The sequence below is a fragment of the Bemisia tabaci genome, chromosome 1 (assembly GCF_918797505.1).
Source record: "Bemisia tabaci chromosome 1, PGI_BMITA_v3".
NCBI classification, from domain to species: Eukaryota; Metazoa; Arthropoda; class Insecta; order Hemiptera; family Aleyrodidae; genus Bemisia; species Bemisia tabaci.
The window spans coordinates 64,595,695-64,619,680 of NC_092793.1; the positions used below are offsets into that span (position 1 = coordinate 64,595,695).

Below are 23,986 nucleotides of genomic sequence, written 5' to 3' on the forward strand. Positions count from 1 at the left end.
ATCTCCTTCCCGCTCTCGTTCGTTTGACGTTCACTGTTTTTCTCCGACTTTCCTATTCTTATGCTCCTCATGAATCTAATTTGGATGGTCAAGCAAAAAGACGTAAAGAATCCGAGATAAGACTGCTCGGTGCTGGAGTTCCCCTGATGTCCTTGTTGACACACAGCCGACCGTTCACTCGAGTGCTAATAAGAGGAATCTTTCTGACTCTTTATCGATGAATAATTGAAGCGTTCCGGGCGTATTGTTCGAAAACGGTACATCGTAGAAAGTTGGCTTAATGGTGACTTTCGATCAGCATCTTGAGATGAATTGAACGCAATAAAAAAATAAAAAAAGTAAAGTAATATAAAAATTAAAGATCGATTGTGGTGCACTTTCCCATAAGGAGTGTGCGGCGTCCTTTTGACAATGAGCTTGTTCAGTAATTTTTCATTCTTGCATTTTTGAAGTATTGAGTACGCATAGTTCACAGGAATTTTTTCCGATTATTTTGAACAATATTAACCCACAAACAACTAGTTCGAAGTTGCGTATTTTAAGCTCGCATTTTAATTACGTGTCTCTGAGGAGGTCTACATGACGCATGAGAGATCTCCCGAGTGAGGTCACACTTTTGACCACGCGTTCCCTCTAGCTTGCTTTAAATACTCCTAAATCTCTAAATACTTTTCCGATTCCAATGAAGTCCCTGATAGTAATTTTAATGAAAATGGAGTGGTTCTGATGGGTTTGTTTGTTTACGTCCCATTATCAATGCAGAGTGACATTTGTCGTTGAACAGCCCTGATCAAACTATCCCTGCAGAATAATCGTCAAAAACGTGCCTCGAAACGATATTTTTGCAATTTTGGGGGGCACCCGGGGGGGGGGGGGCTGTGAAAAAACGGCATGCAGTCACATCGCTTCAAAATTTTACAAGGATTTAGATAATGGTGCCATATACCTAGTGATGCGAGCAACCGTTTTCGTGTTATGGGCGGAAAACCGATTTTGGGGCACTTACCCCCCCCCCCCCTCCCCAAAAATCCAAACCCGTCACGCTGTATTGATGCGGACTTTTTTAGGTGACTCAGGGGGTCATAAGAACTCACTTTGCCAAAAATCAGCCTGGTATCAATTTTTTCCCTTAACTGGCTGAATTTGACGTATAATTCCTGAACTAGATCGAATCAGCAGAAAAGGTATGAAGTAAAAAATTCATTTTTCACAAAATCAAAGGGAGCAATCCCTTAATTTTTCTTTAACAAATGTACCTTTTGGTAGGCTCCAAAGTGATGCCAATATGCATCTGCTCTTTTGTGTTTTCATTTTCCTCCCCCCTGTGGAGAGTGCTCAAGTGAAACTGTACCTAAAAGGAGATCCCTTGAAAGTAAACCATCACCTGTTACAGCATTATTCGAAATCTGAAATCGTTGTAGAGATATTCAAACTGGCTCGTTTTCCTGAAACACTGTCCGATAAATAGCTGTTGGGGCCGATTCATGAAGAAAATATAAGTGTTAAGCTTCTCTGGCTTCGAATATGCAGACCAATCTACGCAGGTCAGTCATTCCTGTAGGCTAGTTTTGAGACCCTACAGCGCATTAGCAGCAGGAAGTTAAATGCAATTCATTTCTTATGGGACCAGTCAAAGCTACGGCACATTGGGTGCAGTTGGATGAGGGCCCGCAAGGAGAGGTGGAGGTGGATTCTGAAAAGATGCCGAGCGACTTATATGTGTGTGGATTGATCGTGACAAAAATATGGCACTGTAAATGCGCTCAGGTATTTCAGGGAAGCAAATTTGTCAATCTCGATTTCCGCATGAGCCCCAGAAAGTATAGATTTAAATGTGAAACAGTGCTCACGCGGGGATTGAGATACGCCACGTCAGAGGGGCGACAGCTCGTGCCATAACTTGAAATGTCCACCTTATCCAATGTTGAAATTTGTCCAGGTCAGATTTAATCACGGAATTGGTGTAAGGGACAAACATACAGGCAGCAGGATTGAGATGAGATTTTGACTTAATTTGGAATAGAAAGGAAAAAGACCAAGTGTCAGGCAGCACTGCTCAATAGTTAGATCCCATACAGGGTGTCCCATAAGTCCGTACCCCCCCTCCTCGTAACTTTTGAACGGTTAGAGATAGAAAAACGAAACTTTGGGAATGTTTCTATCTCAAAGGGGACCATCTTCTAGGGAGTTCAAAATTTTTGTCCCTCCCTCAGGGGGGGGGGGGGGTGCCTCAACTTTTTTTTCAAATGGTAACCCCTATTTTGTGATACATCATTGGAAAGAACATAAAAAAACTTAGAATTTTGGCGCAAACAGCAGATCGATATCTTAATTTTTGACCGAGTTATGATAGGTCAAAGGTCAAATTTGACCTATTTTCAAAAAATCATAACTCCGGTTCAAATTATCATAGAGAAATACATAAGACGGGAAAATTTACCACGTTGTAAGCACTTTAAAGTAAAAATCGCAGAAATTGCAAAGATTTAAATTTCTTTTTTTGTAAATCTTTGCCCAAAATTTGGGGACTTGAAAACGCAATGTTGAACTAATTTTGAATTTACCGAGATAATGTTGAGGCAAAGTAAGGGAAAATCGGCTCATTTCGCGGGAAAAACGTATGACCTTTGAACTGACGTGTTTAGGGGTCCGAAACGCCCCTAAAAATTAAATTTAAGTGATTTCTGCAATTTTTACTTAAAAGTGCTTACAATGTGGTAAATTTTTCCGTCTTGTTTTTCTCTCCATGATAATTTGAACCGGAGTTATGATTTTTTGAAAATAGGTCAAATTTGACCTTTGACCTATCATAACTCGGTCAAAAATTAAGATATCGATCTATTGTTTGCACCAAAATTCTTAGTTTTTTTATGTTCTTTCCAATGATGTATCACAAAATAGGGGTTACCATTTGAAAAAAAAGTTGAGGGCCCTCGCCCCCCCCCCCTGAGGGAGGGACAAAAAGTTTGAACTCCCTAGAAGACTAGAAGATGGTCCCCTTTGAGATAGAAACATCCCCAAAGTTTCATATTTCTATTTCTAACCGTTCAAAAGTTACGAGGAGGGGTACGGACTTGTGGGACACCCTGTACAAAAGTCGTAGAGCCTCAGTACCTAAACTTGGAATGATGAGTATCTCAAAAATAGCACATAAATCCCCTCTGGTTCTTGAAGCTGTTAATAATTTGCTGAACAATTTATGGATGTAGCCGCTCATTTTACGGAGCTGTCTCATTATGAAAACCCGGAAAGAAACTCTAAGAATGGATTTTTTTTTAGTCATTCCTGCTACTAGATCCTGACTCTGAATGAATTAAGTTCATCTGAGCATGCCAAATCATTGTTGGAGATCAACAGTGCTTAAAGTTACTTATATCTCTTCATTTTCCTTTGCTTTCATTTATTCTCATTTGCTTCTTTTTCATTGTGAAGATAACTTTTAAAATCCTAAGACATTATCCTGATAAAAGTCTACGTAATCCATGGAATGGAGAAGGCATGTTACTCCACGCTAAAATTTGTATATTCGGTTACTTTTCTTTGCCTCAAAATCAACTCCTTACTCTGTCTCTTTTTGCAATTTTTTTGCCTACACAAGTCTCATAATCTATATGCAAAGAACTTTTATGACCTTGCAATTTTTTTTGGTGGAAATACCCTCCATATCGTTGAAAACCATACTCTTCTGTTGCCAACGGACGTGAAAGACCGTGGTCATCCCAAAATCAAAGGCGTCAAAGTCTAATGATATTTTCTCCATTCATTACTACAGGAAGTGTAGAAAATTCTGCAGATTCTGTGAATTCGGCCTCTTAAAATTTTAAAGATGGAAATCAGCTCATGATTGCTTGGTTCTCATTTACTGAAACGTTCTAACTTTCATTCCTTTATTCATTTAATCTTTATTTTTATCATTATCAATTTTTTTTTTTTCAGGAAAAAGAGGGGAAAAAGAAAGCGCGCAACAAAGAAGGTAAATTTCAACCATTTCTTCGTTTTTTTTTCAATTTAATCTAATTAAAAGTTGATTTCGTTCCATCAAATTTTTGTCTTAAACATGAATAGTTTTCATTTAACTGAGCTTTTCAGATTAAATTGTATTAAATTGTATCCAATATTCACTCTGATTTTTCAAACTGCTTATCTTACTAAGCTGTAATGCCCTTAATTTTTCAGTGGTGAGCTCTAACATGTTGCCTCTTTTTACAACTCACCAAGCTCGGACTGTAAAGGGAAAGAGATTGTATTTAAATGGGATTATCTTTGGTAAAAAGAAAGATGTAAGTCCTGTAATATCGCTAGGATCTTGCAAAGACTCATTCTTATTGTCTAGTAGAAAATTCTCCTACGTTCAAGTTATTTCCGTAGAAAAATGCTCTTACATATACAGGATTACCCAGATGCACTGTGCCAGGTTTTTTTTTTCGTTTATTCTAGTGAGAAGTAAGTGCTGGATCGCGGGGAATCCGAATTTCATAGTCCCCCGGTTTCCCTTGAGAGGTAAAAAAGGGGGAAACAAAATTTGGGGTTCACATCAAAATTTTGAAATTATTTTATCAGTCATAAAGTGTAGAAAATTGTATCCTAAATTGACTCCAAGAAGTCCAAAATCGGTCCGTCCGATACCATAATACTAACCTCCTAAAGGTGGGAACACAGCCCCCGGTTAAGAAAGGAAATTTGCGAAAGTTACAAAGAGGCTTGGAAAAAAGATGTGGACTCAACATGCGCAATTGATCCTAAGGAATCCTAATTAAGGGTCCGGTTGTCCCCAGAGCTCTTTCTGATGGGGTACAGGGGACCCTGAACTCATAAATTGAATCAGTGTGGGGTCCCCCCTGTACCCCATCAGAACCAGTCCCCCCTGTACCCCATCAGAACCTCTTGGTCAACGAGACCCTCGAATTCGGATGCGTTAGGGTCGACTACCCATGAAAACATATTTTCTCCGAACCTCTATATCAGTCCAGCGAACTCGCATTTTTTGAAAGGAGGCTGTGTCCCACCCTTTCAGGGTCAGTACACTAACGGTTGAACCAGTTTTTGTTAATGTAGCTTGACGTTTTTTGATTAGCAAGTATGTAGTAGTAATTAGACGTATCAATTTCTTGGATGCCTCATTTAGTCAGTGTCCTTTATTGTTAGGTGCATTTGCATACCATGTGAAATGTTATCTCACAGTAACGTTTTAAAATAATAAGACTAAATCGTTTTGTTTCAAAATCAAAATGATCATAATCGTTGCTTCGCTTCTCATATATGTAATAATTGTTTGATAGTATGAGCATTTTGATGATGGCTCACAGTCTAATACTTGTATCATTATCGCTCATTATTTAGCATATGACCCTTCAGTATTTCTGTTTGTGCTTATTATTCTCTCAAATTATTTGATCAATTTTTATAGGTTCTGTCTGCCATCTGTGCATTTTTCCCCTTTTCTTGATTTCACACTTGTCCGGCTCAGTTTAATTTTTTGCTTTTACATTTGTATCTTGTATTTTCCATCCAGTAAGCTTAAAGTTCTTTCTTGAGCTAATTCACAACTTTGTTTATCTTCTCTTTTATTTCACCAACTTACTTTTATGGCATTGGACTCACCACTGCTTTCATCCATTTAAATTATGGTAAGTCAATGTTGTATTTTGGGTTTTATTTCCCCTAATGATCTCTAAATCAATGTTTTAGCAAGTTTTCTGTCAACATTCTTTTTCTCAAGTGTCCTCATCAGGTCAAGTAATTAGGTACCCAAAAAATCGACTAAGAGTAACAGTAGGGTGCGGCTTATTTGTATGCTAAAAAAAAAGTTGGAAAAGTTCAGCTCCCCGGTTTCCAATAGGTGCCAATACATAAAAAAAAAAATTCCTGTAAAGTTTCAGACCGATCGGATCATTTTTAGAACCTCCGCCGGGGACGTTTTTACCAAAAAATCGATTTTTTTACTTTTGCCTCTAAATAGCTCACCCTGTGATCAAAAATGGCTTTTTTCTGCAAGAAAAACGCGTCGTAGCGAAAAAATGCTTATTTTCCAAATGAAAGTCCGCGAAATTTTACACTAGAATCATATTAGATATGACGACAAATTTTGAAAAAATCACCAATTAAATTCATCCATCGGGACAGATCTTGTCCAAGCTCAAAAAATTGTGCCTGCACTTCGATAGTATATGCAAAAAAACAAAAAAAGTTGGCCACTCAAATCGGTTCTGGGGGTGATAAAACTACAAGTTGTACACTCTTGCAAGCAAATTTTCTTAATTTTTTCTTTTTTGTCGCAGTAAGTCCAAAAATACCACCCAATACTTTCCTTGTAGCGCTTTAAGTAATAAAACCTGTTTTTCCTATGAAGAGGGTCCTCATAGAGAAAATATGGATACAAAAATTTAAAATGCCCAGAACACTGACCAATAAAGTTTTTTACGGTTAAATAAACTACAAGCTTTCAAAATGTTTTAAAACAAATTGCTACTGCGGTCATAATGAAGTGTTAAAATGACAGACCTGCATATTTCCTAGGAACCATCCGGAATTTTTAACCGTTAGATTAAGGCTCTCTTATTTAGCCACGGGTCATCAAGAGGCATTTTGCAGGGTTTTACCAATAAAGTTTTTTACGGTTAATATATTATAAGCTTCCAAAATTTTGAAAAAAAAAAAAAAAAATATTTGCTACACAGTGGTCGTGAAGAAGGGGAAATTATAACATACAAAAATTCAGCTACATCAAGTACTCATTTACGATTGAAAAAATTGGAACATAAATAATTGACAAAAACATCGGAAATGTGGAATAAAAAAGGAAATACACTATTTATACCAAGTATTTTTTGGCGGCCGAGGAATATTTGGCTCTGTGCTGTTGTACAACTTGTAACAAATATTGCTGTTGTTCCTCTTTATTAGTGATTCTTTGATTAAATTTGGTTATCAAAGCGACCCCTCGCTCGGCGTAGTCATTAGTGTCCCGCAGACTTTTGACAACTTTTCTACATTGTTGAAAAGACTCATTTTCGTCCCATTTCGAAGGACGGTGACTTATGAATTCATGCGGAATGTCTAAAATTTTAAAGAAATTGACTGTATCAGCCGTGATAAATTTATCGAGAGTTAATTTTTTTAAATTGTTATTTTCCAGGTTCACTTCTTTCCTCAACATACGAATCTCTGGAGCTTTCCTTTCTAAGGCTTTTACCATCTTAATTTTCGTTAGTGTGGTAACTTTAGTGTCAATAAAAGAAAAAGCGACAAGTTCTTCTGAGAGATACCATAAGTGATTGGCGAATTTTTTTGAAGTTGCCTCTGAAATATTCCTGTTTACTTTTTTGTAATTTACAAGACCAATCAAAAACTTTAAATCATTGTTAGGTGCCATGACTCCAACTGGAGCCTCAAACCAGTATTTCACATTAAGACGTACTATAAAAACACAAATTTGCGAGATTTGCTCTAGAAGATCAGTTGGATATTCCTCACGGAATATGTACATTTTTAAAGCGTATATGGCTTTGGCCATCCATCCGGAATTTGAGACGGCTCTGGGTCTTCTGAAATGCACTCCTCTGTCTGGTTTTTCTCCGCAAAAAATTAAAACTAGTTCCAAAAGCTCCTTATAATCGTCACGCGGATTGTATTCCTTGAAACAAGCGACAGAAAGCAAACAAAATCAATTTGTTCGCATAAATAAGGAGGTGTTTTGCTATTGCTTTATTTTGAGTTTTCTTCCTTTTAGTTTGCGCACGTAGTTGTACTAATAATCCTCATACTGATCTTCCTCTTTTGTCAAATTACCCATCAATCAGTTTCAGAATAACTTTTCAAAACGAACGTCATTGAACATGCACTTATTTAAGTATCATGAGGTTTAGTAGCAAAGTTTGGTAAGATTAAATTTCAGAACGAATTTCATGATTTTGTTTTTCTTTAAATATTAGGTGCATCAGAATAGTTCCTTGAAAAAATCATGGAAAAAAATCCAATTTTCCTCTTGATTGGAAACAAAGAAATGAAGGGAGTCAAATTTGAGCAATTATAATAGTAAGACTTACCCAGAGCTGTTTGCGGCAAAAACTAATTGCGTTTTGTCTGGTGGAGCCCAAAGCTTTTTAGGGTACCTGGATCTTCAAGCGCAGTTTTGTAGTTGGACTGATCAATATGGTCCCATTGTCCCCGGAATTTAGTGAAAAGATTATGCTCCGGCTGGTTGGTGGGCCCAATGGAGCAGGTGATTGCGCTTTCTAGGATGAGTTCGGGTATATGGTGCCGGCAGGCCAAGTTCAGGAGAGGTCTAGTCATAAGCCGCTCTAGATTTATGCAGGCCCCATTGTGAATTCCCGCGTTAGTAGACGCAGTGTCAAAGCACTTAGATTTCACTTTATCTCTAAGATTCCACGCATCAATTGCTTCATAGACAGCCGATGCTTGGAGTTTGCCTGTACCCGAGGATAAAGGTGCCACAGCAAGCAATTGGTCGATTCCATAACCTGAGACGAGAATTGGCAGTCGGTCGACTTTTTCTCTACCGGTCAAACTTGGCAACAATTTACCGTCCCAATGTACAGTAAGAGGGACGTCTGGAGCAAAATTATTTTGGATTCTTTTGGCTGAATCCTCTCTGAATTTTGCACGGGCTCTTCTAATTGATTTTTCGTTCATAACTAGTTTCTTTACATCTAGACCGCATGATTTGGCACTTGATGCCATGAGATAGACAGCATTTCTGTTGGTAGTCTGGGTGCGATCTAAAGCGGAGGCCATTCCCTCATCCAACAACAACGTTCGCCCTCGGCTTGCCCTTGCTGGAAACGTCATGGATTCAGAGTTTTGATGACTTTGCCCAGGGTTAGAGCCTCGAACACATTCCTGCGCAGACCGACCACTTCTAATCTAGGGAGCTGGAACCTTAACGGACTCACAATATTTGTGACTTGGTCCGGGATAGTTTGAATCTTGTGAAGATGGTTGCGAACCTGAAGAAGATTCAGTGGATGACACTAAGATAGCTTTCTTTGAAAAAATCTCAGCTTCTTTTTGAGCTTTCTTTTTCCTAAATGCCATTTGTCGAGAGCGACGTGTTCGTTTGGTCTCGCCGATTTTCGTTGATTCACTTTAAGGGTTTTCTTTCCTGATCTCTGCTTCAAGTAATCTCTTGCTATCAAAATTCGTCATCCATTCGATAGCGTTAGCATGGTCAATTCTGAATTTACATTGCAAACTGTTCAAAAAATTACTGTCAGCTTTTAGAACTGCTTTACTGAATTTGCAAACACTTCTTTTCCTCTTTTGGAAGAGTTTGTATAGTTTTAACACTTTAACAATACACTTGTCCTTTATCTGCGTGGGACTCTCAGCATTCTGCCAAAACGACAACAGTTTTTGCACAACAACTTCTGCACTCTCTTTCATTCCTTTTTTTTTGCACATTATGCTCGAATATAAAATAACGAAGTACTGCTTCTTTGGACGGGAATTTATGAGACACAATGTCTGACACAGGCTGTAACCTTTTAAAATATTCTTTCCTAATGCGCATGGTAAAATTAGATCTAGTAGGAACAATAAAACGTATTAGATTCAACAGATGCAAATCTTTAAACCGCGCGTGAAAACTGACAAAACGATGACGTAACTCATCTGCTGACAAGCAGTATCGTGTTCACGAAATAGACTGATTTACTTGCTACATCATTCGATATGATATCGAACCCTTGGTTCAAATGTAAACAAACACAGAAAACTGTTCCTGATTCGCGCCATTTCGCGCTCATTCGCGGCCTTCGCACCATTGTGGTAAAATGCGTCCAAGTGTTTCTTACAATCGAAAGTTCTTGTATTAAATGAGTCTTTAGTTAATTTATGACCGGCCAATGACTACATTTTAATGAATTAGCACAATTAACTCATGAAAAATTCGCACATGAGGTTATGTTGGTTTGTTTTGGTTTGAACCAAGAGTTCGATCATATTATGTAGAATGACGCAGTCACTAAATCAGTCCATTTTGATTTCCCAAGGAATTGTCTGAACCGATGCGCATAAGCAATCACATTTACTTTGAATCAGTTGAAACAAAACGAAACGCAAACAGCTTGAGCCAACCCCGCAATATGCCTCTTGACGGCCCGTGGCTAAATAAGAGAGCCTTAATCTAATGTTTAAAAATTCCGGATGGTTCCTAGGAAATATACAGGTCTGTCATTTTAACACTTCGTTATGACCGCAGTAGCAATTTTTTTTTAGAACATTTTGGAAGCTTGCAGTTTATTTAACCATAAAAAACTTTATTGGTCAGTGTTCTGGGCATTTTAAATTTTTGTATCCATATTTTCTCTATGAGGGCCCTCTTCATAGGAAAAACAGGTTCTATTACTTAAAGCGCTACAAGGAAAGTATTGGGTGGTATTTTTGGACTTACTGCGACAAAAAAGAAAAAATTAAGAAAATTTGCTTGCAAGAGTGTACAACTTGTAGTTTTATCACCCCCAGAACCGATTTGAGTGGCCAACTTTTTTTGTTTTTTTGCATATACTATCGAAGTGCAGGCACAATTTTTTGAGCTTGGACAAGATCTGTCCCGATGGATGAATTTAATTGGTGATTTTTTCAAAATTTGTCGTCATATCTAATATGATTCTAGTGTAAAATTTCGCGGACTTTCATTTGGAAAATAAGCATTTTTTCGCTACGACGCGTTTTTCTTGCAGAAAAAAGCCATTTTTGATCACAGGGTGAGCTATTTAGAGGCAAAAGTAAAAAAATCGATTTTTTGGTAAAAACGTCCCCGGCGGAGGTTCTAAAAATGATCCGATCGGTCTGAAACTTTACAGGAATTTTTTTTTTTATGTATTGGCACCTATTGGAAACCGGGGAGCTGAACTTTTCCAACTTTTTTTTTAGCATACAAATAAGCCGCACCCTAGTGTAACAGTCTTAAACTGCTGTCGCAGGAAACGGTTGTGACACTGGCACCACCTCTCGGTTGCAGTCATAATACTCATGTAGTTTATGATCAGTTCCATGCTAGACTTGCAGATACCAGTCCCTTTTCCCAGGTAATGCAATGAAAACACATGGTAAAAAAGAGTGGTCACTATGACAGGGTGGGACAACTAGCAATATTATAAAAATCAGCACCACAATCAACTTGTTGGGGGACATAATAATAAGCAAAGACTCTGAGGAAATTCATAGAATCAGATGATTTCTTTTGTCGTCACATTAAAGCTGTTTATTATAAAATATTACTTTTTGGGTGGGGGGGGAGGAGGAGAACACATTTATTTTATACCAGCTGTTTGAGGCACGCCTCTAAATATGCAGGCTTTTACAATAGCAGTTTGTCATAAAAAAGTTTTTTGTTGTTACATCTGCGCCATGCAGTCATTCCGTTTTAGTGAGCAAATTAACATTTTCTCACGAGTGCCAGAGAAATCTAGAATGCTCTTCAAGCGAGCAAGCGAAGTGTCTGACAGGATAGGCTAAGGATGACTAATACTAAGTGAGGTGACTCGGACTGCTCTCGATCATCGAAACAAATAAATATTTTGTTTCTCTGTGGACTGCGCAAGTGTGCGTCTGCGAAGTGAGCTCTGCCCATAGTCATAATGGATACCGACCGCATTGCATCGCCGCGCCGCTTGCTCGAAGAATATTCCCCCTCTCCTGGTCAAATCCTTACTTATAAATAGAGTTTCATTGAGGTTTATTTAGTAGATTCATATAAGTTGGAATGGGGTTAACAGCAGCCCCACCGTACATGAGAAGGAGGATGCTTGAATACAATCAGTATTAAAGTGTTGGGGAATAGTGATAGTTATACAGTTTTATTTCTAATCTTAATTAATTCCTCATAAATTTGTATACAAGTCTAACTGTTTACTGAGTGAGATTATATATCTAATTGTCATTTCCTGATATACTGAATTACTGATGTTACCTCTAGCACCATCCATTCGGATATTACTTAGGGAGATAAAATATTACTTTTACTGCCCTAGTTTCCAATTCTTCTTACAATTAATCAAACTGAGAATTTGTAAGTGAATCTTTGAGAAATACTTGAAACGCACCAGTAAGGGGCCGCTCATGAATCGGCTTAGTGCCTGTTATTTTTGTAAAATCAAATGAAAACAAATAAAAATGAAGATTGATTCATCTTATAAAGTGTAGAAAAGCAGGTTAGAGGTTGTAGGGGAGTGCAGTAGGATGTGTCTTATTTTTGGGTTTTTCGAAATTAAAAAATCTTTTGAAAAATTCAAAAAGTATGTTTAATTTTACACCAGAGAGAAACTTTTTAGGGGTAGCACTTTTCGGATCTCGAAAAACCCAAAGATAAGACAAACTCTAGAGTGCAGGTCTGAAAAGATGGATGTGTGAAAAGGGGAGGAAGGCATCTAAAATTACAAATCACTTGTGACATATTTTATGAACGGCCCACATTTTAAATTGGTGTGCTCTCCAACTTAATCTTAGGAAATCACCTCAAATCCCTCTAATGCTTGAAGGATCTTAACTTAGTCCATTCCTTTTTATAGTATGTAAATGCCCTGTTTCAGTAGCAATTCATTATCCAATTTACGCTTTGCCAAACAATGATGAAAATAATTAATAAAGAGATTGTTCTTTTAAAGCATTTTTATTTTTGCCTGATGTTTATAGGAATGTTGCTTGAACCAACAGTGCTGATAGAAGGAGTCTTATTCAGGGCTCGTTACCTAGGTTCTACTCAGTTAGTGTGTGAGGGTCAGCCAACCAAAAGCACCAGAATGATGCAAGCAGAAGAGGCTGTGTCCAGAATAAAGGTAATATCTTAACTAAGGAATGATGTCGATTTCAAAAAGACTGTCCCTGCCTCTATAAGAAATACCCGTATGGATTCTTTGTTCCAAACTTTCACAAACCATAAAGGACCAATCACGAGACCTGGATTCATTTTCGTCTAGCACCCCCCTCTAGGGATCCTAGGTTAAATATTCAAATTGCCAGAACTTTTTAGAGCATGAATTGATTTTCAGCGGGCGCCATCTTGCCTTTCTCGGCGATGTGCATGTGAATGGAAGCTCAAATTATGCCACTTTGAACTCGTCTCTCGTGACTTGATATCAGTCAAACAAATCCGAGAAAATTCCTGTCAAACATTTGTTTGACACTCCACTTACTTCACTGTCCACTTTTAAAAAATGCAAGAATTAGAGATTACTGACCAAGCTCATTCAGTAGTGCAGCATATTCTAGGCTCCAAGTAAGATTTTTCCTTTTTCGTAAGGTCAGCAGGCACGCAGGTAAAAAAAGATGGTTTTACGTTTTTGAATATGCTTTACATTCAACTCCAGTGCAACTCGGGGATATCTTTTGTTCAGAAGTCATGATTCTTCAAAGTTGGTGCGGCAAGATGTTTTTGTTGAGAATTGGGTAATCCAATAGATCCGCCCTGCCTTAACAGCTTTACTACTGGTTGAGTTGTCAAGTTGAAACTTTCCTGTTTTGGCCAAAAGGAGCTACTCTATGGCCCCTCAAAAATTTTGGAGGGCCCCTTAACTTTTCTTTCGAATGGCCACTCTTTCTTCGTAATACATTGATGAAAAGAACATAAATGAAGACGAGCTATTGTGCAAATTAGAAGTCATTAACCATACAAAACAATAGAATCGCAATATACTGGAGTGACGATGAAGTCACTTATTAAGGCTGTTTTGTCCAGTACTCCTGAGACTAGTGTGCAGCGACTGGCGATGTGGTATACACGGGGTCCCAGCTCCGAGCTTCGCTAAGAAAATACTGGTTTAAAATTTATTTTATAAAAACTGGGTGTTATGTACATTTCTTAATTTTTTATGGCTTTGGTCAACATAATTTGCCGAAATTCGCGACAATTATTATCAATTTAAATGAATAAATCCCAAAAACCACGCAGCCCACAATTCTCCCGTAAGCCGCTGTTTAAAAAATGCTGTCTGGTTCTCGCTTGGCTCACACTTTCGGCAAAGAAGAGGCTCGAAATGGCCCGTTCATGGATTGACTTAATTTACGCTCCAGTGCATTACGACTCTATCGTACTCCATGTCATTTACCTGACATTGTTGCAAAGTGTCAACGTGGTATGTTCAATATGGCCCTAAGTGGATTTTTTGGCAACCAATGGATATGTTTGCGTCAAACTTGTGGTACAGGTTTTTTTTTTTTTTTTTGGAAGCTGGTGGGAATTTTATGTTAGTTCTTTAAAGTTCCAATATTTTTAAACAATGCTGACCTATTAACGGCAAAAAGTCTGTGTTTTTCTAAAAGGGGCGTCCACCTTGAGAAGGACTAGTACTTTAAAAAAACTGGTTTAAATTTGTGTTTAGTGTTGCCAAATATCTCAGGCCCCAAATTTTAAGCAAATCCACTCATAGATTGCTAATATGCCTGTTTCTGGCCATTTTGAATTCAGACCAGTCAACATATTTTGAAGGATAAAGATACTAACCTCAAATTTTAGCCAAATATTGTCTCCTTTCATGCCTCTCCTGACTATACATATGTAACAGAATGGGGGTTGCCGTTTGAAAACAAAAGTCAAGTCTCTGTCCTGCCCTCACATGGGCCCCTTGAAAATGGGAGAGATTAAAAAGGTAGCTCTCTTTGACATGTGAATACACCCAAAGTTTCCAAAAAACTTATCAGGGTGGGGTTGGAACTGTTGGACGCTTGGATTTCAGTGTAAAAATCATATGCTTACCCCTGTATTCCTGCCTCATATTTCCCCTGTGGTTTTGGAAACCAATAACATCCCAAGAAGGATACATTATTGATTCTTCTTTGCATTAGATCATCCTAAAGCCTTCTTTCCTCGAAAATAAGGAAAAGATGGATCCTAACCTCCACTTGTTTTTAACTGTTCTCCACTAACTTCAAAATATTTATCAGAATCTTTGATGTGTAGGAAAAATCAGCAATTTATTCTTAATGCGATGCCATTAGTTCTTAAGACACTGCAGGGAGGCTGAAGTGGCACCTTGGCATCACTCAGGAAGAACACGTACAGACACGTTCTCAGTGTTAAAAACACCTAAAAACAAATGTATTTAAAGAGCTTGATGCAAAAACGGCTTTTTTCGCCCCCCCTCTGGAAGTTCTTCAGACTTTGTCTATTGATTACTCATACTTGAGCGCTTCTTTTCCCAAATTTTCAGACCCCCAAAAAATTTTGGGGGGGAGCTAGAGGGGGTGGAAGTCAAAACCTGTGAACCTCGATATCTCTTGAACAAAGAAAGATATCGAGGTCCGGTTTGGACGAAAAATCGTCTAAAATTGCATACTTTAAGATTCCAAATGTCGAAATCCCGATATCAGATTTTTAAGTCAACATATGTACTTTTTTCCAGTTTTTAGGTCTAGAAAATTTCTTTTAAACGAAAAATTTACAAAGATCTCAATTTTTTATTTGAACCAAAACCAGTTTTTTAAATTGTTCGTCTTTTTCCGCATCCAACGAGTGGTCCATTAAGCTGGGGAACCAAACGGTTCCGGAGTTATGATCGATTGAAGTTTCCGCTCAACGCGCGCCGACCGATTTTCGCGCGCAAAAATGTCGGATTTGACTGTTATTAGATCAGATTGAATGTTCAAACTGAGCAAAATGCTTTATTAGGGACTCTTGAGGGCCGCTGAGTTCAGAAATTACCGATACTTCCAAAAAATTCACGATTTTAAAATTGCAGCCTCGGACAGGACTACTGAGCGGCCGGTCGGCGCTCAGTGGGCCTCTAAAATAGCGCTGCGGAGCTGTAATTTTAAAAACGTAAATTATTTGGAAGTATCTGTAATTTCTGAACTCAGTGACCCTCAAGAGTCCCTAATAAAGCATTTTGCTCAGTTTGAACATTCAATCTGATCTAATAACAGTCAAATCCGACATTTTTGCGCGCGAAAATCGGTCGGCGCGCGTTGAGCGGAAACTTCAATCGATCATAACTCCGGAACCGTTTGGTTCCCCAGCTTAATGGACCACTCGTTGGATGCGGAAAAAGACGAACAATTTAAAAAACTGGTTTTGGTTCAAATAAAAAATTGAGATCTTTGTAAATTTTTCGTTTAAAAGAAATTTTCTAGACCTAAAAACTGGAAAAAAGCACATATGTTGACTTAAAAATCTGATATCGGGATTTCGACATTTGGAATCTTAAAGTATGCAATTTTAGACGATTTTTCGTCCAAACCGGACCTCGATATCTTTCTTTGTTCAAGAGATATCGAGGTTCACAGGTTTTGACTTCCACCCCCTCTAGCTCCCCCCCAAAATTTTTTGGGGGTCTGAAAATTTGGGAAAAGAAGCGCTCAAGTATGAGTAATCAATAGACAAAGTCTGAAGAACTTCCAGAGGGGGGGCGAAAAAAGCCGTTTTTGCATCAAGCTCTTTTCTGTCATGTGTGGATCATTTTAATTTCAATATTGACAAGTAACGGTTTAATGAGAGGGTACCTATTTTTCATCAATTTTTTATCCTGAACGATGTTTTTGCGTATAAAATGATAAGTGTTTTAATTTTCCCTCTAAAGTAGGTTTTTGCAGAAGTATTTTTTATGATTGATCGTTTTAAATTTATTCAATGATTCTACTTGTACCATATCTATTTTCATGCTGCCTGTGTAGGCTTTGGTAAGTCTCTGAGCTTGATGTCTCATGCCTAAAATTTTTTATTTAAAGTAAAAGTTAAGAATATTCAACCCTGTCAATTTGGGGAACACATTTTTTCTCGTTTTTAAGGAAATACTGAAAAACAACATATTTTTCATTTTCACTGAGAACAGAAAGGTATGTTGTTTTTACATTATCTTGATCTAAAAACCTTTACCGCATCCCGTTGCTTTGAGTTCAGAACTGGGCTGTTGCCATGTCTTGCCCCGCCTTGCTGTGCGCCAAACTGTACCACGGCGGAGCTGGGCAACAGCTGAGTTCCAAACTTAACGTTGCCCCAAAGGCAAAACACGGGTCTACTTACATAGGTTGTTCAAGAAGCAGTGAGACAAATGCTTTGATTTCAAAAGTAACTAGGTAGAAGCTTTTTCTTGGTCTTGTTTAAAGACAAGCCTAGTAGCTTACTAATTAAACCAAGATGATCTCATTTGGTTGAAAATTTTAAAAGTTTCTGTAAGTTTGAAAAGCGAAAAGCTGCATGCGACTTTTAACAAGGATTTTTGCTCACCAAAATTGTTCCTAAAACGACAATCCAATGTGCTGTTATACCGAAAACAACGTGGCAACCCTAAAGACTACTTGACGACATTTTACTGTTGTTGTCTTCTGACTAGGAGCCCAAAGGATTCAAAGGGCGACCAGCTCCGTTGTCAAATGGCACCCCGAAAATCAGGAAAATCTACCAGTGTGAAAACAGCTCCTTTACGCGTGCGCGAACATCGCATTTACTGCGTGATTTTTGTTCCGTTTTGTGCTAGTATTTGGCTAAATCACAAAATTCTGTTTTTCACCAAATCACCGTCTTTCCACACGTTGTTCACCAAAAATTATATGAAACGGAAAAAAATTTCGAAGTAGATGTGAGGTACGCACGCGCGCCGAGGGGTTGTTCCACAGTGGTAAATTTTCCCCATCTTCGGGGTGTGATCTGACGATCGGGCTAGTCGTCTGTTGAATCCTTTGGTCTCCTAGTCGGATGAAGAATACCGTAAAATGTCATTAAATAGTCTCTATAGTTGCCAAGTTGTTTTCGCCGTAACACTGCATTGGATAGTAGTTTTAGAGACTAATTTCGGTGAGCGAAAATCCTTGATAAAAATCGTAGGCGGCCATGAGCCTTTTGCTTTTTAAACCTACATATCTTTTTAAATTTTCAACCAAATGAGTTGATATTGGTCTTATTAGAGAGCTATTAGGCTTATCTTTTAAACAATATAAAGAGAGACCTTCTACTCAGCTTATTTTCAAAATGATAGCATTTTTCTTGCTACTTTTTGAACAACCTAGGTACATGTGTTACAAGAAGCAACTTTTCCGCCACACCTGTCAAGCTACTTTGGAAAAAGTTTTTTCCACATTTTACTAAGGGCCGCCCCCCCCCTTCCACCTTATTCCTCTCAAGTCAAGGAAGAGACCTCTCCTAGCATTTATGTAAACAGTAATTTACCTTTTATAATGTAGGACAAAATTAATTTGCACCAAAAACATTGTTTATTCTTCTGTTTAAGTACATATAAGTTCACGATCAGTAAAACAAGAGATTGGAATCAGAAAGATAAAAGAAGAAAGTTAGTTTTATACTTTTCCAGTTTTTCATTTGCTAACAACTTATTGGCAGTAGTTGTTTTTTTTCTTTGTACATGATCATTTTTCAATGTTTTTCCTTTCTCCCCCCCCCCCCCTCTCTTCCATATGGTTAACCGCATTTTTTATTCATAGGCACCTGAAGGGGAGACTCAACCAAACACTGAGGTAGACCTGTTTATATCAACTGAGAAGATAATGGTCTTAAATACTGATTTGAAGGTAAACATCTCTCATTCTCTTCTCCATATTAAAAGGAGATGTCCAAAAAGTAGCCTTTCCTGCTCCTTTGAGCATTTCCCCAAAGTTTGTATCTTAATTGTTTGTGAGTCACATATGAAATGTCGTTTCTCAAAAATTTAGCCCCTAAATAATTTAGTCAAGGGAAGTGGGAGGTCCAAGTAACGAAATTCAAATACTGATATCTTCAAATTGGTTGAAGATTTTTACATCTGATTTGGACTAAATTATTCGAAAAGGAAATGTACCATTTCATTGCAAAAAGAGTCATGAAAATGCCTAATAAGCAGTTGTGCCAAAAAACTTGCTCCAAAAATACAGATTTTAACCCCTGCCTGGTTTTGGCGTAAACTTTGCTCAGATGTTGTACTAGGTGTCTTCAATGCCTGGGCAAAATTTTAGCCTCCTCTGATACCTATGGGGGCAAAGCACATCGCATTTACTGTGGTTAAAATTTTTACATGTGATTTGGACTCAATCCCCGAACGAAATATTCTCTTGTAATGGAATGTTCAAAGTTTTTCAAAATCCAATAAGGTCCAGTCAAACGAAGCCAAATGAATAAAACGGGTTACCTTGCAACAAAGTAGGTATAAGGGTTCAAGAGTGATTCTAATGTATTTTTTAGCTTCAATTGAGAATTATCAACTTCCCGCCAAAGTTTTCCTCCGGTACGTTGCCATTTATGCAAAAAGTCAGTTTTGTTCTTCCTCATTACGCACTTAGTTCTGTGACTCATTAGTAATGCCTCTTTTCAGAAAATTGTTATTTTCAACGTCGTAGAACACAAAATTTTGGCTGTGGAAAATATTATGAGGAGCGTTTTAAACCAAAAGTAGGGTACCACAGGCGCCGGAAACAGGGCTTATTTTTGACAAAAATGAAAAATTTATGTATTATCTAAATTGATCTATCTGCAGGGCATTTCAGAAGGAAAGGCAACAGCTAGAAATTTTAGAGCTCTAAACGATGGGAAATGATTTTAATGTGAAATTAGTCATTTCCAGGCTTCCTAGACCAATCTGGATCAACTATTGGGCCCGTGCCCTGTGCTCAACATGGCCTGCAATGCACGATGATGTTGGTGCTAGTATTGCTGCTGTATGCAGCGTAGCATTCATTACAGAATTCTGTGGATAGACCCTGATTGGTGTAATAAATCCATAAATGATTAATTTCACATCAAAATATAGGTCTACAATATTTCACTCTCTTGTTTTTTCCCTTAAATACCCTAGAGACTCATTATTTTTAAGAAATGTAAACTCTCTTGTTTTTTCCCTCAAATGCCCTAGAGACTCATTATTTTAAAGAAATGTATAATTTTACTATGCTTTCGCTCATGATGCGCTTTTTTTTACTTGCATATTTTTTTGCATATTGATAATGCCAATACTGTACATGTTTTGACGATTTTTACCTCAAAACAGAAATGTTTGATTTTACCGCCTGTTTCACAATTCTCTTAACACTCTGTACACTTTTGGATACCCTTTAGTTTATTAGTTTATTAGTTTATTAGTTAATACCCTTTAATTGGTATTTTGTCTTAATCAGCTCATTGCTTGGGTTGTCTGTGCCACTTTTATGTATTGTTAACCTCTCTGTATGTAATCAATGAAAGCACCATTTTTTTTGTCTGTAGTTCTGAATGCCTCAGGGTAAAACAAATTAAATTGGTATGTTATCAAATTGTATAAATAGTTGATATCTTCTTCTCGATGATACATAACTCACCCCTTAAAATACTGATTGTTTCATTTGCATTCTAATTTTGCAGGAAATCATGATGGATCACGCTTTACGCACAATTTCTTATATTGCTGATATTGGTGAACTTGTAGTGCTGATGGCTAGACGGAGATTCATCCCTCATGATGTAGATGACCCCCCTAAAATTAATCGGACTCCTAAAATGATCTGCCATGTATTTGAAAGCGAGGAGGTAAAATTGAACTGGCAATTATAATTTTTTTCTTTCTTTTTTTTCATGCATTTCCATATTACTAAACAAGACATAATCCTAGAAAAGCTGAAGTTTTAAGTTCATAATCATCTCCTCTTAAGTTCTCCAAAGAAATGAATCTACTCAATAATGAAAGACAATGATGCTGCAAAGAACAGTCCATGACATATACACAATATGAATACAACAAATACAGTAGAAAAGCAGAAAACAAGACCGAACACAAATAGGATGAAACTGGAAACGTTTTGACCGGCCATTTGATGAGTAAAAACCCGTTTGTACAGGGATCAATATGTATGAATTTCTTATAATATAAGATTTGAAATGGTCGGGGGTTCATTGCTGGTGTAAAAACCAAATGATATCTTTCAAAGGAGCAATATTCTTATAGATGATGATAGACAGCAGCATTATTGCAGACAGCAAGGTTGGTGTCAAATAGCATAGACAGATGATAGTACACCCAAACCGAGCCTTGAAAGAATGAATAGTATCAAGTGCTAAACCTGCTTGCATATTAGCGCCTGCATTACAAACTGTATCACTGTCCCCTAGAATTTCTATTGTTTCTTTTTCTCACCTGAGAAGTAACCTCACTACACAAAACCTCAAATCTTGGTGACCAACCAAGTTCACTATAATGCTTCTTGAGTGCTGTTACTGTACCTCTGTCATATTTTTGCCTGGCCAACTGTTTTTTGAGCGATTGTTTTATTTGACTGACATAACATATTACAGTTAAAGCAAGGGATTTTATTAACATATGTGGATATTGTAACACAGGTTTTTTTTTTTCTTTTTTTTTTTTCTTATATTTCAATCTGAACACTAAGAACTCTTAGGTATTGAACTTGCTGTTTACAACATTGTACCATAGCAACTTCAATCAAAATGGACAAAAAAATTTCTGATATGCGGAAAAGGTGTGGTAAACTCATAACTTTATTCAGGTTTGGATGCTTTTGAGTTTTCTCCTGACACCTATTGAATCAGGACGTGCGAAAACCACTAATGTCCATTTTTCCAATCTTCAGTTTGTTTGAGTTGATAATACTTTTCGGAGTTGGATGCAAACACGACAGTGGCGTTAATACTTGTCTCCAGGTTACTTTAATCCTAAAACGAGCCCTCTCATCACTTTTATGGTTGTATCAACTCTTTAAAAGTATTATCAACCCAAAAAAACTTAAGACTGGAAAAATGGAAAGTAGCGGTTTTAGCTTGTCTCGCTTCAATTACCATTAAGACTGCCAAAAACCTGGCAAATTTTATTTTCAATAAATGTTCATAGATGACAGTCTTTGTTGAGCAATCTTTTACCCACTTGTACTTTTCGGGGCAAATAGGGTCATGAGAAAGACGTTCCAAAAACGCCAATTTTAGCCCCCGCCTGGTTTTGGCCCAAACTTTGCTCAGATATTGTACCAGGTGTTCTTAATGCTTGGGCAAAATTTCAGACTTATGGGATAATTATTGGGGAGGGGGAAGCAGGGAGGTAATGTTGCCATTTTTGCAAAACTTTATCAATATCTTCGTAGGAAGCACTCTTCAATGAGGGTTCTGTAAATAATACAAGCCTTAGTTTCTCTTCGCCCGAATGGGCCTATTGTAAACTTAGGCTAGAGCAAAGATAAGAATTATTCCTTTTAGAAAATGGCTCAAAAATAACGATGAGGGCATTAGCAAACCCGGAATGCACTCCCAACTTTGTAATTTCCCTAAGAAATTTGTTTTTTTTTTTTAGCTTCCCACTGCAAAAACGATACTACGTTACAGGTGAACATTTCTCAGGTGATGCAAGGTACTCTACTACAAGTATGGACAAATGGAATTTTAGAAAGCCGTCAAAACGCGTAGATTTGACAGCGTCCAATGGTAGGACTGTGACGCCATATTGAAAACTTGTTTACATTCTGTTCTGAGAGTGGGTCTCGTCAATTTCGTGTTAATTTTTAGTGTTCTTAGTTGAGTTTTTCGTTATTTTGAGTATTATTAATTTTGAAAATTCATCTGACAGCTTATTGAAGCTACGAGATCTGCCAGAACCTCTTCAAAAGGCCATTTTGAACTGCGCATTAAAGACAGTTAGATTTGCGACATCAAGCGATGGCCTATATTCTCAGCGCTGTCACTTCAGCACTCCATTTATCCATACCTGCATTAGAGTATATCTTGAAGGAGTTGTTCCATCCAACCCTTGCGCACTAGAATGCTACAAAATATTCAACATGGCCAATGCCAATCCACTAAAACACATCATGTGATGGGAAAAGAGATTCTAACCACTTGTTAACAACCGGCGTGTTTACATTCACATTTTCTGCTTGTTCATGGATTTGCCTTGATTGACCTTGTGCTCCCCTTGATTAGTGTGCAGAAGCGTCGGCCTTGTTGAATATTGCAAAACAACCTGGTGCGAAAGGGTTGAATAGAAAAAGTCCTCTAACAAGATGTTCAACCGTGCCGTAGTATCGTCTTTGAAATGGGAAGTTGAAGAAATCGCAAATTTCTTTCGCAGATAGTGAAGTTAGGTGTGCACGTCAGACTTTGCCAGTGCGCTTATTGTTATATTTGAGCCATTTACTGCAAGAGACAACTTCTATTTTTGCTCCAGCAAAAGTTAGCGATAGGCCCATACTGCCGACCATTTGTGCGCACCAAAATCGCTGGAACTCTGGAACAATCCATTTCCCCTTAGGTCAAACAAAGTGTGGTAGATTCACAATTCCATGGAAAATCACATAGACTAGTTTTTGTTCACATGACAATGATGGCCTAGAGAAGTGATACATTCAACAAAAGAAAATTGAGTAATTAAAATCGAAAAAATCTAATTAGGATCACAATAAAATATGCATTCATCAAAACAACATCGATATTTTTGAATAGAATATTTTCTGATGTTTTTAGTGCAAACTGCAACACATACTGTCAAACTGTTCCGAAGACATTGATTTTCAAAGTTTTGCAAAAATGGCAATTTTGCCCCTGTGCTCTCCGTAATTATCCGCGGAAGCCGATTTTTTACCCAGGCATTGGGGACACCTAGTACAACATCTGAGAAAGATTTGGGTCAAAACCAGTTTGGTGCTAAAATTGGCGCTTTCAGAACGATGTCTTTGCTGTAGTCTGGTTGCCTCATTTTTACAGTAATAAAAAATGTGCCCATCTTCCTGATGCAATTGAGTTTTTAAACAATTTCCAATGAGTTTCACCATCCTTTTCTTGAGTGCTCCAAGAAATGTAGATAGCCATCTTTTTATTTTTTCTTTTTCTATTTTAATGTTTAAATCTTTAAGGAAGTTCAAGGAGAAGGAAATTCTTGGTCTCTGCACTTCTACTGTATTTATAGTATTCCTTTTCAATGAAGTGATGTAGACATATCAACTCTAGATTATATAAAAATGTATACTACCATCAACTCCGCCTAATTGGGACACTGGTTAATCAGAACAACCTCTTTATTGGGACAAAATCTTCCTGAATGGAATCTTTCACATACTAGCAATGGAAAAAAATCTC

At 37.6% G+C, this 23,986-nt stretch overlaps 1 protein-coding gene across 8 annotated transcripts in view; it reads left to right on the forward strand.

Moving 5' to 3' along the window:
- The window catches only part of LOC109040282 (uncharacterized), a 105,645-nt gene that overhangs the window by 63,789 nt on the left and 17,870 nt on the right, over window positions 1-23,986 (forward strand). For 6 of the 8 annotated variants that reach the window (XM_072305371.1, XM_019056161.2, XM_072305365.1 and 3 more), the window contains 4 exons: window positions 3,937-3,973; window positions 12,655-12,797; window positions 18,391-18,477; window positions 20,276-20,440. In XM_072305371.1, coding sequence (XP_072161472.1) covers window positions 3,937-3,973; window positions 12,655-12,797; window positions 18,391-18,477; window positions 20,276-20,440 — 432 coding nt within the window. The remainder of the gene's footprint in view (window positions 1-3,936; window positions 3,974-12,654; window positions 12,798-18,390; window positions 18,478-20,275; window positions 20,441-23,986) is intronic. The other 2 variants (XM_019056163.2, XM_072305383.1) reach the window with 1 other exon arrangement.